At 44.9% G+C, this 15,955-nt stretch overlaps 1 protein-coding gene across 5 annotated transcripts in view; it reads right to left on the bottom strand.

The window, feature by feature from the left end:
* brinp1 (bone morphogenetic protein/retinoic acid inducible neural-specific 1) overlaps nucleotides 1-15,955 on the bottom strand; it is a 405,294-nt gene that overhangs the window by 62,671 nt on the left and 326,668 nt on the right. For all 5 annotated transcript variants that reach the window (XM_038782650.1, XM_038782649.1, XM_038782646.1 and 2 more), the window contains one exon: nucleotides 9,571-9,676. In XM_038782650.1, coding sequence (XP_038638578.1) covers nucleotides 9,571-9,676 — 106 coding nt within the window. The remainder of the gene's footprint in view (nucleotides 1-9,570; nucleotides 9,677-15,955) is intronic.

The following is a 15,955-nucleotide window of genomic DNA, read 5'->3' as shown; positions in this document are numbered from 1 at the left end:
TGCCACCCATAGCCTTCTTGCTACCAACCTTTTTTGTTAACTTTCAACACACTTTCGTTGACAGATGCCCAGTACAATTAGATGGGTCGAGTTTGATCACCAAAATCCCCGGGAACCGGGCAAGTAGGAGTAAGAATCAACAACCCTGGTGAGAGCTACCTTTTGCATGGCCTTCTCCTACATGCTACCACCGGAAGTCCATGAACTGATTGCCTGCGCTCAGCTCATTTTGCTGATGCCATGTTGCTGATTCAGCAATGCTGGTTCAATATTAGCTTGAAAGCGTAATTGCCAAAACAATGCCGGAAGAGGATACGAACCTTCTTCCAACTGAACCTTGCAAACCTCCATCACTTGTGTCCCAGATGCCCCTTCCACCTCCCGTGTGTGACCAACTGGTGTCTCCTGCTGTCCCTAAAGCTCACTAACCGTGATCTGGAGTCAGGCAGGCTGGAAATACTTGCTGCGAGTGCATCCAAACTGCAAGTTCAAGCCATTCTGGGACTCCGTAATTCAGCAAGATTTTCACAACACAAGACACAGGTGTTCATGAGGGCCTGCCTTGATGGTGAACCTGAATTTGACATGTACCGTCCAGCTCATTACTTTCATCTTTTGAAGCATAATATCTGATAACAACATACTCTTTTGTCACTTTTCTACAGATCTGTTCACATTCTATGACCATTCAAGGCATACATTATGTGCATTAAGTATGTGTAGATTTGTTTTTGTGTGTATGTGTGTGTGTAAGTGTGTGTGTGTGTGTGTGTGTGCGTGAGTGATCAGCTGCCTGTCATAAGTAGCCAATGGAAAGAGATACAACTTCCTGGCCTTGTTCACATGCCAGAGGAAGAAAATATTATTTGGTGACGTGTCAGCAGAAAATACAGATTCAGTGTTAATTTTAACTCTGTTTCTCTCTTGATAGATGTTGCCAGACCTTAATTAATCATCTTTATTGTCACAAGTAGGCTTACATCAACATTGCAAAGAGGTTACAGTGAAAACCCCCTAGTCGCCACATTCTGGCACCTGCTCGGGAACACAGAGGGAGAATTCAGAATGTCCAAATTACCTAACAGCACGTGTTTCGGGACTTGTGGGAGGTAACCGGAGCACCCGGAGGAAACCCACGCAGACACGGGAAGAACGTGCAGACTCCACACAGACAGTGACCCAAGCCGGGTATCGAATCTGGGACCCTGGAGCTATGAAGAAACAGTGCTACCCACTGTGCTACTGTGCTGCTGAGGTTTTCCAGGGTTCTCCATTCTTGTATCAGATTCCAGCTTCCGCAGTATTTTGCCTATTTTTTTTTTTACCTGGCTTGTAAGCACCTGGTCTTCCTCATAGTTTGCTGAAGCAGTGTGCCCATGGTTTTAGCACAGTCAATGCAGGAAGCGGCGAAACCTCGTTTCATCATTTTAATTGAAATATCCATCACAAGCAGACGAGCCTCTTAACTAATTGAACACAGGCACTGTGTTATTAAGTCCTCTTTTGCCAGTGCCCCAACATTAACAAATTAGATGGTGACCTTTTAAATAACCTTTCATCAATTCTGCAGTCACAGCACAATTACCAGAATAGAAGTGAAACTGAAAAGAGTTCAAAGAATAATAACTACCATCTATTTTTGGATCAGCATCGATGATGGACTGTAGAATTTTTACCCTTTCTCCATTCTCATGCACCATTCTAATTCAGAAACAAACCTGGCTGGATTCTTTTGGCTGTTTTATAATTTCAAATTCCTTAAGGAGGGTAATTATATACTGAACTGGATTCAAAATGATGATGCAGTCTGTTGCCTTTCAGTTACCTTTCGAAAATTGTGGAGAGAGCAAAGCCCGGACCCTGAAGTTCACCAATCACAATTCTTCCAATCTCACTGCATTTGTTACTGGCTCCTGAGAAAACTTGGCTCACCCAAATTATTCCGGCTGATCAGTGATTGATGCTCTCCTTTCAGTTAGAGGAGTTTGTTATTTTGAGTTAATGTTGTCATTGATGTGTTTCGTTTCTGAACATGAAACATTTTCAAGGCTATCTGTCAGTTCTGCTTTCACATGAGAAACTATATGGGCCCAGATTTTCACCACATTGATGTACAGATTGTGTCGCAAAGTCTCCCGGCTTGGTAGCCCTCCATTTTGGTTAATAGTGGCTCTGTTAGATCCAATCTTTTCTCTTGGGAAGCGGAGACATGATTGACTTTGGCCCACTGATCTGGGAAGATGGTTGGAGATGGCTTTGTGCCAAGTCGGGCTGGATAGAAGGCCTGCTTCGGTTCTCTGGGATTTTGTCCCAGTTGTTGTTGAAGTTATTAGGACTTCTTAACCCCATCTGTCATATCCCCTCGCTCCACATCCACCCCTCCCACACCCCCGTGGCCTCTCCATGACAACATGCTCTCACCCACCACCCATGTCCCCTCACACCTACATGGCCCCTTCATGCCAACTCATGCCCCCATCCACCACCCAAGTGTACAAGCTGCTATAAAAACAAACTAGCTGATATTAAGTCCCCTCATCAGACAGCTAATCCTTTAATTGCCTCTTTAAATTTTCTAAATGTAAATTCATCCCCTTTCGGAGATAATGCTTATAGAGAATTTGAAATTCAGCTTAGCGCTCTATTGAAACTATGGAGCAGGCGTTTAAGTTTTCTATAACCTAAACAAGGTGGCCTGTCAAACAAAACAATCTCACAGATATTTCATTTTTAATACTCACTGACAGCTTCAGCCTGTTTTACTCTCAAATTCAAAGCGCCGGGGTTTCAAAAAACATGATGCTTAAACAAACTATCCACCTTTCACAAGCATTTCAATTTACACCATCAATGAATAACTCCCAGTCTGTGAATTAAGACTTTTGGAACAGGGAAAAAGGGATCTGTTTGACCGCAGCACTAATTTCAAATGTGCTGCTGAGATCTGGTTTCCTGTCTGAGTGAATCATGTCTACTTCCCTTTCTCCTGCAGGCAAAAATGGTATCTGTCAAAAATAGTGGAGGCATTCTGCATTGGGATCCCTCCACCATTTTAAAGTCTCCGGCATCAGCTCAACTCTGAAAAAATCAGGTTCAATGTTTTTCTAAAGTTGTTTAACCAATTACAATAGTGCCGACACGTCTAAAATTACTTCATGCATATGTACATATGAATTAGGAGCAGGAATAGGCCACGGCCCCTCGGGCCTGCTCCACCATTCAATAAGATCATGGCTGATCTAATTGTAACCTCAACTCCACATTCCTGCCAGACCCCAACTTCAAGGCATTTTTGGGACATCCTGTGGTCCTGGATGGAGCTATGTAAACTCACGCATTTCTTTCTTTTCAATTGAAAGCCTTGCCATTGTATTAATCACATGCGTGCTGTGCGTGTGCGCATGATTGTGTGTGTGCGCACGTGTGTTTGTGTGTGTGTGTATGGGCTATCAAGGCTGGGGAGGCAGTTATATGTGCTGTTTGGGGAGATTTAGGAAGTGTAAAATGGAGTCAATCCACATTAATTCTAAGTATTTGACGGGGGCAGAACGGTGGTGCCGTGGATAGCATTGCTGCCTCACGGAGCCGAGATCTCAGGTTCGATCCCGACTCTGGGTCGCTGTCCATGTGGAGTTTGCACATTCACCCCGTGTTTGTGTGGGTTTTGCCCTCACAACCCAAAGATGTGAGCACAGTAAGAAGTCTTACAACACCAGGTTAAAGTCCAACAGGTTTGTTTCAAACACGAGCTTTCGGAGCACGGCTCCTTCTTCGGAGCCGTGCTCCGAAAGCTCGTGTTTGAAACAAACCTGTTGGACTTTAACCTGGTGTTGTAAGACTTCTTACTGTGCTCACCCCAGTCCAACGCCGGCATCTCCACATCATAACCCAAAGATGTGCAGGGTAGGTGGATTGGCCACGCTAAATTACCCCTTAATTGGAAAAGAAAATGATTGGGCACTCTAAATTTATAAAAAAACAAAATATAAAAACAAATTTGAAGTATTCAACTAATGTAAGTAGGGTCATTGTTGATCTTTAGCAATGTACTATTAAAATAACTCAGAAAGAAAAGTCAGAAAAATACAGCTTACAGAGTCTGACAGAAGAATAGCCATTGGATCATTAACAAAATAAAATCTTCTTAAAACCATGGCTCGACTGTAATATCAAAAAACGGTAAAAACTGTTGTCACTACTAACTATATCACTTGCCGATATTCATTCTGGTGTTTCTCTTTCTAACAATATAACACAGGAATATGTCCTACAGCTGTAGCGAGTGGGTGTGTGATATTACACGTAGCCACATGATACTAATGCATCAAAAAATAGACCAGTTCATCGGATTCTTTGAATTAAACTTCCAGACATTTTTTTTTGTTCTTTTCTATCATGAATGAAATGTTTTAAGGAGGATGGCATGTCCAATTCCCCAAGAATCTTCACGATAAAATGCTTTGCCATGTTTGCCACGTTCTGAACCAAGAAGGTTGACTTGGAGATCATAATAGACTTGACAAAAGCAGCAGGAGATTCAAGGCTTCTTGTTTCTGGTATAGACTTACAAAATCAACTCCAACATGCAGTCGATCAGTCTGGTCACCACTAGCTCGGGAATATCACCAATAGCGAAGTGTGCCAATGTGGTTCCACTGAAAACTAGCCGGAGAGCCAACCTCAAGTTGCTCCCCTCACAAGATACCAGTTGCCCTTTGTCACGATGATGGGAAAGTGTGACTGGGTGAGACCTACCTATAACTTCACCAGCTAACCAGAAACATATTGAACTGTTTAAGGAAGACCAAAGATGGAGACACAGGGAGGGGAACATGCACACCACACTGACAGTCACCTAAGGCTTGTACTGAACCCAGGTTCCAGGCACTGTGAGGCAGCAGAGCTAACCACTGTGCCACCCTATATTAATTAAATTCCTTTCTTGGAATATACAGGCAGAAAGTTTAGAAACTGTTTTTTGCCAAGCAAACCGCAGAGAAAAGTCATTAAAGTCATCTGGAAAAACAACTTATCATAGAATTTACAGTGCAGAAGGAGGTCATTCAGCCCATTGAGTTGCACCGGCTCTTGGAAAAAGCACCCTACCCAAGTCCACACCACCCTATCCCCATAACCCAGTAATACCACTCAACCAACACTAGGGGCAATTTTGGACACTAAGGGCAATTTAGCATGGCCAATCCACCTAACCTGCACATCTTTGAACTGAAGAAGCAAAACCCTGGGCTGAATTTTCCGAGCTCGCGCCAGGTCGGAGGATCGCGGGGGGGGGGGCGAGAATCCCATCACGCCGCTCCGATGCTGGGCCGCCGATACTCTGGCGACCGGAGAATCGACGCTAATGGCGTCAGCACAGTTGACGTGGCGCCGGGCGGGGGCCGTTAAGAGCGGCCTCCGTGGCGATTCTCTGCCCTCGCAGGGCCGGGTGCCCGCCGAGTCCCACCGCCGTCGTTCGCGTATGGTCCTACCCGGCAGGACCACGGCGTTCTGACTGCGGGGACCATCCTGGTGGGGGGAGGGGTATCTGACTCTGGGGGAGGGGGTGTGAGGGCTCCACGGTGGCCAGACCCGCAATCGGGGGCAACCGATCGGCGGGCCGGCTAATTCTGGGTGCCCTATGTTCCTCTGCGCCGGACCCTGTAAGTCTCTGCCATGTTGCATGGGGGCTGGCGTGGAGACTGCAACCCATGCGCATGTGTGGACCTGCGCCGACAGTGGCGTGCATGCGCGGACCGGCGCCGGCCGTGCTGGGGCCCGTGTCGGCAGCTGGAGCTGCGTGAAGCGCTCCAGTGCCCTGCTGGCCCTCTGTGGGTTGGGAGATCACTGCTCCTAGTGGCCAGATGACGCCGTCGTAAAAAGCTCCGCCGTTTACGACGGCGTCAACACTGCCGCTAAAATGGAGCATCCCGTCCCCTGTCTCTTAACAACAATTCACAGAGATAGTGACTGGCTATTGGAAAGAACGTCAGGAGAAACCCATTGATTTCTGGGAAATGGATCACAGAATTAAAATCAAGGAAATTGTCTCCAGTGAAGTGCAATTAAACTCAAGTCAAACTCCTTGATTTTAAAATAAACTAGCTAACTTCAAACAACCCCAATATTCAACAATCTTTTTTTTCTTTGTTATTTCAAGGGATGTGGCAAGGCCAGCACTTGTTTCCCTTCCCTAATTGCCCTTGAATGGAGAGGGTAGTTAACCATATTGCTGTGGGTCTGGAGTCACATGCAGGCCAGATCTGTGAAGGGTGGTAGATTTTCTTCCCTAAAGGATATTTGTGAACCAAATGGGTTTTTACACCAATTGATAATGGTTTCATGATCAGCGCTAGACCTTTAATTCCTGACCTTTAAATCCAGATGCCTTGATATTTTTACATACATTTAAGCCACTCTGGGTGGAATCTTACTAGTGTGCAGCTCTCCAGTTGCACAGACCTGGGGTGGGATTCTCCCCTACCCGGCGGGGCGGGGGGGGGTCCCGGCGTATTGGAGCGGCGTCAACCACTCCGGCATCGGGCCTCCCCAAAGGTGCGGAATTCTCCGCACTTTTAGGGGCTAGGCCCTTGTCGGAGTGGTTCCGACTATGCCGGCTGGCGTGAACGGCCTTTGGCGCCACGCCAGCCGGGGCCGAAAGGACTTCGCTGGCCAGCGTAAGTCTGCTCATGCGCCGGAGTGTCAGCGGCTGCGGACGTCATACCGGCGCATGCGCAAGGGAGGGGGTCTCTTCCGCTTCACCATGGCGGTGGCGGAAGAAAAAGAGTGCCCCCACAGAACAGACCCGCCCGCCGATCGGTGGGCCCCAATCGCGGGCCAGGCCACCGTGGGGGCTCCCCCTGGGGTCAGATCGCCCCGCACCCACCCCAGGACCCCGGAGCCCGCCCGCGCCGTCAATCCCGCTGGTCAGGTAGGTGATTTAAACCATGCCGGCGGGAGAGGCCTGTCAGCGCTGGGACTTCGGCCCATGGCGGGCCGGAAAATCGCCGCGGGGGGCCCGCCGAACGGCGAGGCACGATTCCCGCCCACACCGATTCTCGGGTGGCGGTAATTCAGTACACGGCGGGGGCGGGTTTGACGCTGGCCCCGGGCGATTCTCCGACCCCCGGAGGTCGGAGAATCCCGCCCCAGGTTTCTCTCCAGACCTTGAGCACCTCTGAATAAAATAATGAGTGGGTGGTTTTATACCATCACTCTGGTGGGGTGATAGAACTGGCTCCACAGAGATTGCGATGCTATCTTAAAAGGGTGTCCCAATCAGCACTGAAGTTGAACTCCCCCAACACCCCACCCCCATCAAGTAACAGGGGTCTCTGATTCCCGTCTTCCCACCGCCCCCCCCCCCCCCCCCCCCCCCCCCCACCCCGACACCCCCTGGACCCCAGCAAACAATCGTCGGGGGGCTCTCCTACCCCAACAGAAGTATCGCCAGTGTTCCCGCTCCCCCCTCCCCATGCCTGCAAGTTCCCCCTTAGTGCCCGCTCTTCCACCCCATCCCACCCCCCACTACCACATAACTGGAAACATTACCAGTGCCAACCTGTGCTGGGTAAAACCCTATCTCCCCCCAGGGGCTGTACTTACCTTGTGACTGGTAGGTATTCCCTCAATTGAATCTTGTCATTGAAAACCTGTTGTAAACCTGGCTGACATGATGTTATGTCACCGCGGTTTGAATATTCAGTGAAGGGGGGACCATGCATGGGGGGGCAGGGTGGGGGGCTGGCTAATGACATTTAAATGTATTGAGATCCATTAAAATCAGGTTCTCGTCCATTGTGGGCGCGAACGCAGTGATGTCACCAGCGAGGGACGGGGAAAATCGGGAATCGTAATCTCTCCGGGGAAAATCATGTTTCGAGTTTCCATCCAGATTTTCCGACCGCCTCGCCGTTCTCGCTGATGTTAAATGAGGCTGACAATCTCCCCCGATATAAATACTTGCATTTTAAAAATTCACAATGGGGTGTGGGCGTCTCTGGCTCGGCCAGCATTTATTGCCAATCTCTTATTATCATTGAACTGAGTGGCTTACTAGGCCACTTCAGTGGGCGATTGAGAGTCAGCCCCATTGCCGTGGGTCTGGAAACACGTGTAGGCCGGACCAGGTAAGGACGGCAGATTTCCTCCCTCAAGGACATTAGTGAACCAGATGGGTTTTTAGAACAAGTGACAATGGTTTCATCATTCGACTTTTAACTACAGATTTTTAAAAAATGTAATTCAAATGTCACCATTTGCCATGGTGGCGTTCAAAGTCACCATGTGTGTGTGTGTCGTTGCACCTTTCAGTATTTTTATTCTCCGGTTTAGTGACAAATACATTTGTTCTTTCTTTAACTCAAGAAGATCTGCATTGATTAGCTCCTTATTAAAAAAGGAACTACATTTTGATTGAGAAAGGCGTTTTCGGAGAAAAGAAAGAAGAAAAAAAATCTTCCTTGCAACCAAACGAGGAAACTGACTGCAGGGGAGTCAGTTCACTCCTCCTCACCCCATCGTATTTATGTTTGTGCCTTTTCCGTATCAGCTGGTTCTAGATCAGATTGGTGATCCTTTATCCCCAACGGAAGTTGATGGTTGCACTTCCAGTGAAATGCACTGCCCATAAATACACCTTAATCTTAATGTCGGTGCTTGTGATCTCAGGCGTTTTGAGCCGAATCAATTCTTATTGATGTAAACCTTGAAAGCAGAAAATCTGGAGATCTTTTCATGAGAACACAGAAGGTTGCGGGGTAATTCACGAGTAAAATTGAAAATTTTGAGGAGCTTGAATAAGCCACAAAGGGAAAAGCTCTTTGGATTGGATGGGGATAAATGTTTGGTATGGAAGACAAAGTTTGGTATGGAAACCAATATAAATTTTGCCATAACTGTGGTGATATGCATTACTGAAAATGCACAAGGGGTTAATGTAGATGCACTAGAACTAAATAAACACTAGAGGGAGCACCAGAGACATCATGACATGCAGACATTCAACCAATAGGTCAGTAAGATAGGACACGACCAATGGGCAGTCAAGACACACCCAGAGGTGACACTACCACAAAGGGGCTACCCATATAAAAGGACAGGGCACACATGCTCTTTCTGATTTCCATAGGTGACACTCAGAGAGACAGAGGCAGATCGGAAGCATCACACCCACCGTATGGCTTAGAGCAGACTGGTTAGTTAGATTGAGTTACTATAGTAAGATTAGCAGGAGAGTCAAACTCAAGTAAGAGAATTGTTAACTGTTCAATAAATGTGTTAAACCTATCTCCAAGTCTGATTGTTCCTTTGTCAGAATATACATCAAGGAAGCAGCTTATGCTGCATGAAGAAGCATAACACAACAATAACCAGCTGAATCTCAGCAAATGTCAGGCTGCTGTTCGCCTTCCAACAGCTCTCACAGGACGTAGCCACTTTTTTGAACACTGCTGTCAAATGTCAGAAGCCAGACATGCCACATAAATGCATCATATAAACACTGAAGCATATTTGAAATTCACCTCGCCCCCCCCTCCCCCCACCTCACTTCCCTTCTCCCCTCGAACTCACCTTGCAAATGAAGTCTGCTCTCAGGACTCTGCAGTAGAACGGAACTCACGGAGTCAAGGTTCTCATAACTGCTGCATCCCAAAGGTCCAGTCCGAGTCTCTGTCACCTGAAACATCGAAACGTTTTACATTAAAAAAACAGAACAATTTGAAATTCTAAATTCAAGCTATTCGTTTGTGGGCCAAAGAATCTCTACCGACTCTGGTTGAATATGAAGGCTTTTTCCACACCATCTGTTCCTGACACCTGCCCCACCCTTATGCTTTCACCACTGATTACCGTGCATGTCCATCCTCTCAGAGGAATGCCTTCCATATGTCAACTGGAAAACAAAAACACTCTTTCCTTATTAATTTACTGATGCTTGACTTGCAGTGAATTGGCCCATTTCTCATTGTCAGTATTTTAAAACTAATAATCAGGCTTTTCAATGAAAATGGGGAAAACACCAAATTGTTTATTATTCTTCAAATCTCATAAATTCCAAGGCCCCCAATCCTGGAGGGTTGACAATCCTACTCCCAGGTTGGGATCATTGACTTGGCGGATTTGATTACAAGTAGTTGTGAGGAAAGCACATTTTGCAGAATTTTCAGTCGAATAGGCCTTTTAAACTCACCAGTCATCATTTGACAGCAGCTTCTGTGAGTGCTCTTGCACATCAATGTCAGGAGACATTTTGTCTACTCTGGTTATTTTAGGTTATCGGATCATACCTTGAAATACTTGGGTGTCTATCTCTAACTATTTCAGAATATTAGGATACTGCTTGACTTGAGGAAATATTGAAATGAATTGACATCCAGTCAGAAAAGCATGCGCAACTTCCCGAAATATAATGGGTGATTTAATGTATGTAAGACATGCATAAAGCATCTAATGCACGATTATTCTTTCTCCAAATTGGACACACTCCGATCACAAGGCCACTCAAGATTAGTCACTTCAAAATCTTATAAAAGTTGACAGGTTGTATCTCTCTTGTTTTACTATGCCATAAATATTACCTTTGAATTTTAACTCTTTATGTATTGTGACTTATTTTATAACAACAATAAAATATTTGTACACTGTATGAGGCTCACTCTTATCTTTGAGCCTGGAAGAATAAATTTATGATAATTTACCGATAAATCAAGCCTTTGAAGGCCAACATAGATAATTTCTATTGTAGAGGCTGCATTAATCTTTGGAAATGAATGAATAATCCAAGGTCTTGGCTCAGGATTCGACTTGCCTAGCTATGATGGAAATTGTTTAAATCTCGGCTAATAGTCCTAACCACATCCAAGGATGAGTTTCATTACACTGACACTACAGGTTAAATCACACTTCTCCTACTTGGCTGAATGTGGATGAAGGACCAAAGTGCTTGAACCTATGCCCTGTCAATCGAACTACAGGCAACAATTAAGCAATTGTGTCTTGATGAATGTTCTGAAGACTCATTTCAATGTCAGTTTGACCAATCTAATCGGAACCTTTTTGCACCTGATTCAGTCTTTTTTTAGCATGTACGGAGAGGTCGGAAGAGAACAAAACTCTTTAACTTCTTTAACCCCGGTAATCAGTGTGGTTTTTGGAGAGGAAAATACTTGAGTTTCTTAACCCCTGCAGTGTGTAGTCAACTTAAATAACAGCCGCATGTTTTTGTGGGTTTAACTAAAGAGGATTATTTATTCAGGTATTCACTGAATAATTTATTCAGGTAAACACTATGTCCATCACTTACCATTCACATACACACATAAATACAAAAACACACATTATATGCTTAATAAAAAATACAGATAGGGTGAATAGTACACTTTTGCAAGTTGTAAATAAAATAATAGTTCTTAGTTCATAGATTACGTAGGAGAACACTTGTTACAGGCACAGTAAAGAAACAGGCCTTCTCCATTCCTGAATTGCAGTTTGGAAGAGTTCAAGTAGCCAAAGTTTGATATCAGATTATTGCAGGATTTTCTCAAAGAAGTAAACATTCAGCAGGTTGCAAAGCTAGATATTTGTGGTTTTCATATCAGGAGGTTGTATTTCTTTTCAGGCGGAATTGGATTTAAAAATCAGGTTGCAAGTCGTTATTAAACCTTTACAAGGAGGTTCTTAAATACAAGGATGACACAGCTTTTCCCTGCAACTGCTGTTTCTTGGAGTATTTTCTGAAGACTGTCTAGGTCTTTCCGGGTCTTCAGATAAAAGCCCATTATCTCCAGCTAGTTTCATTCATGTGACCAATTTGTCCAGCCAAAATGACTCAAAGCTGAAAGTTATTGCTTTACAATGCAGACGATGGATGAGTCCTACACACTTACTCAGGATGAATTGTTTTTTGCCCAGCCCTCATTTTTTTTGATTTATTATTGTCACATGTATTAGTGTTGAAAAGTATTGTTTCTTGCATGCTACACAGACAACGCATACCGTACATAGGGAAGGAAGGAAAGACTACAGTCATAACTAGGGTGCAGAGAAAATATCAACTTAATACGAGGTAGGTCCATTCAAAAGTCTGATGGCAGCAAGGAAGAAGCTGTTCTTGAGTCGGTTGGTACATGACCTCAAACTTTTGTATCTTTTTCCTGACCGAAGAAGGTGAAAGAGAGTATGTCCGGGGTGCGTGGGGTCCTTAATTATGCTGGTTGCCTTTCCGAGGCAGCGGGAATTATAGACAGAGTCAATGGATGGGAGGCTGGTTTGCATGATGGGTTGGGCTACATTCACAACCTTTTGTAGTTTCCTACGGCCTTGGGCAGAGCAGGAACCATGCCAAGCTGTGATACAACCAGAAAGAATGCTTTCAATGTGCATCTGTAAATGTTGGTGAGAGTCGTAGCTGACATGCCAAATTTCCTTAGTCTTCTGAGAAAGTGGCGTCGGTGGGCTTTCTTAACTAGAGTGTCGGCATGGGGGGACCAGGACAGGTTGTTGGTAATTTGGATGCCGAAAAACTTGAAGCTCTTGACCCTTTCTACTTTGTTTCCATTAATTTTGACAGGGGCATTTTCTCCTCTACTCTTCCTAAAGTCGGTGACAATCTCCTTTGTATTGTTGACATTGAGGTTGAGATGATTGTCGTTGCACCAGTTCACCAGATTCACCAGGGTTACAACACAGAGACATAGAGTCTGGAGATATGCTTTGGGTAAAACAACAGCAAGTGTAAATCCCACAGGCCGTATTTGTCTCGGTTTGCCCATTCCAAGTGGAGGATCCCACCCAGAGTGATTCATTCAGAATATTTCAGAAGCTGTAGGTAGTTTATGTTGAAGTTGAAAAGATCACCGTTGCCCATCAAGGGATGGGCAATACGTGCTGGCCTAACCATCAACGCCCACATCTCATGAATGAATCTTTAAAGTCCATGATATGAATAGGACATGCCTTCACTGCGTATGCAGGCAACTCTGCAAAGCATTTTGTTTAATTTACTTACGGGATGTGGGCTTTGCTGGTTAGGCCAGCATTTATTGCCCATCCCTAGTTGGCCTTCAGAATGTGGTGGTGAGTTGCCTTCTTCAACCGCTACTGTCCTTGAGGTATGGGTACGCCCACTGTGCTGTCAGGGAAGGAGGTCCAGGATTTTGCCCCAGCCACAGTGAAGGAACGGCGATATATTTCCAAGTCAGGGCAGCACGGTGGCGCAGTGGTTAGCATTGCTGCCTCATGGCGCCAAAGTCTCAGGTTCGATCCCGGCTTTGGGTCACAGTTCCTGTGGAGTTTGCACGTTCTCCCCATGTCTGCATGGGTTTTTCCCCACAACCCAAAGATGTGCGGGGTAGGTGGATTGGCCTCGATAAATTGCCCCTTAATTGGTAGAAATTAATTGGGAACTCTAAATTTATTTTACAAAATTCCAAGTCAGAATAGTAAGTGACTTGGAAGGGAACCCCTGGTGATGGGGTTCCCAGGTACCTGCTGCTCTTGTCCTTCTAGATGGTAGTGGTTGCAGGTTTGAAAGGTGCTGTCTAAGGAACCTTGGTGAGTTACTGCAGTGCATCTTGTAGATTGCTCTGGGAGCCACAGTATTAATATGGCTAGTCCAGTTGAATTTCTGATCAACGCTAACCCCCAGAATGTTAATTGTGGGTGATTCTGCAATAGTCGTGCCATTGAATGTCAAGGGGCTATAGATTACTGTAATAAAACTATGGATTGCTGTTTGTTTGGAATAGGTCCGGAAAAACTAATCAAAGAATTCATGCACGACTGAGATAATGCTCTTTTATATTTTCTCTCACTTTCAATGTAGGCTTCAATAATTTTGAACAGAAAAGCAGAAAAATAGATCGAGTCTCATTAAGCACGAGTTCACCTTCTAATCCATGTAGCAAAGATCAAGACACAGATTTTCCCTTGGCAGTTCAAAGCACATAGACAAATCTACTATCATCTTGCATTCATTCAAAATTGCAGAGAAACTGCAGTGCCTCTCCCCTCACTATAACATTGTGCAGCAAACTCATTCTGGTAAGGAATATTCTATAATGAGGGTGTTCTATGTGCTACCTTCATTAATGGAGCAGCTGAGAGCAGCGTGTTATCCTAGAGGCTGCTGTGTATTGGAGATGTTAACACAAGGGTTGCACATTATTACGGAACTTGGGAATAACATGAACAGTGTGACTGCCAATAAGAGCTTTTTTTCTTTCACGACACAACAGTACATTACTGCAAAATCCCTCCTGAGGCTATCACTTCACTGCAACGAAATGGTACGCAAATGCCAAGATTTTATTCAAATCCCACCCCACAACCTTCCCTCAGGTTTCACAGCACATTTGTCTGTGATGTTTGGTTGAGTTGTTTAACCGTTGCTGAGCTACAGTTGTGATTCACTTAGGCTTTCTCCAGTACTCAGCAATATGAAATGGACCCATGCAAACAGTTCTCACTCGATTAACAGGGATATTTTCACATTCAGTCAGTTGATTAACTCACAAACCAGGTATAAATCTGGGGTTATGAATTGGCCTTTCCTTTATATAAAAATTTAGAGTACCCAATTCTCTCTTTTTTTTCAATTAAGGGGCAATTTAGTGTGACCAATCCACCTACCCTGCACATCTTTTTGGGTTGTGTGGGTGAGACCCACGCACATACGGGGAGAATGTGCAAACTCCACATGGACGGTGACCCGGGGCTTTCCTTTATATAATAATGGCTCACATTAGTGGAACAAATCGCAGTAATGATGAATATTGCAAAATAATTATGGCGGTGGTTCCTTCATAACCCTATCATATTAATACAAAGGGTCATCTGGACTCAAAACGTTAGCTCTTTTCTCTCCCTACAGGTGCTGCCAGACCTGCTGAGATTTCCCAGCATTTTCGTTTTGGTTCCTGTCATATTAATGTCGACTCAATGGCATTTTCATAAATGATTGACTCAGGGTTTATTCATCACGGTTATCATGGCAGGGGCTGGATTGGCACAGGCTACATCGCTGGCTTTGAAAGCAGACCAAGGCAGGCCAGCAGCACGGTTCAATTCCCGTACCAGCCTCCCTGAACAGGCGCTGGAATGTGGTGACTAGGGGCTTTTCACAGTAACTTAATTTGAAGCCTACTTGTGACAATAAGCGGTTTTCATTTCATTTCATTAGCAATGATTTTATATAATGGAAAACCTATCCACAGCTCTATTTCTATGTACAGGTGGGAAGTTATAATATTTACCCAAGGTGCCTCAATCTGGAATGTCCCCAGACCAGACAGTGCAAAAAACAAAAAAATATTGCTTCACTTCATTTCGACCAAAGTTTAATATCACTGGACTAGGCTTTGCATACCTGTATGGGAAATACAGCCCTGTCACATCATAATTTAAGTGTCAGCCTGTACTGAGGCTTTGCATTATTGAGTGCCCACCCACTGATAACTGGGTGAAAACTCTTTTCCTCAAGAAACTAACAGCTAGAAAAGAGGACGACTTCACCCTGACCTTAGTTTCAAACACAGTTTTCAGTGGTGAATCCATTGCACCATTGGATAGTTTTAAAGCTGGCACCATTTCTCCAATTTGTATTTTCTCTCAATTATGCTGCATTGCGAACAATATTGAAAATACACGCTAGTCCGGTAAAGGTTAAACTAATCAATCTCAAATCTTCCAGGTGAGATTTTAAACTGAGGCTCCAACTGCCCTCTCAGTGGGATGTAGAAGACACCATCTGATTATTTTGAAAGGGAGCAGGTTCTCCCTCGTGTCAACATTGATCCCTCAACAAGGACCATGAAAACAAACCATTTATTTCACGAGTTGGGCCTGGGGTGGGGGGCGGTGGGGGGGATTGCTGATGAAGCTTGCTTGCTGTGCACAAACTGATAACTGTATTCCTCCCAGCAAAAGTGACGACACTTCAAAAGTACTCCATTGGCTG

The sequence above is a fragment of the Scyliorhinus canicula genome, chromosome 21 (assembly GCF_902713615.1).
Source record: "Scyliorhinus canicula chromosome 21, sScyCan1.1, whole genome shotgun sequence".
Lineage (NCBI taxonomy): Eukaryota > Metazoa > Chordata > Chondrichthyes > Carcharhiniformes > Scyliorhinidae > Scyliorhinus > Scyliorhinus canicula.
This window is presented reverse-complemented; position numbering and strand designations above follow the sequence as displayed.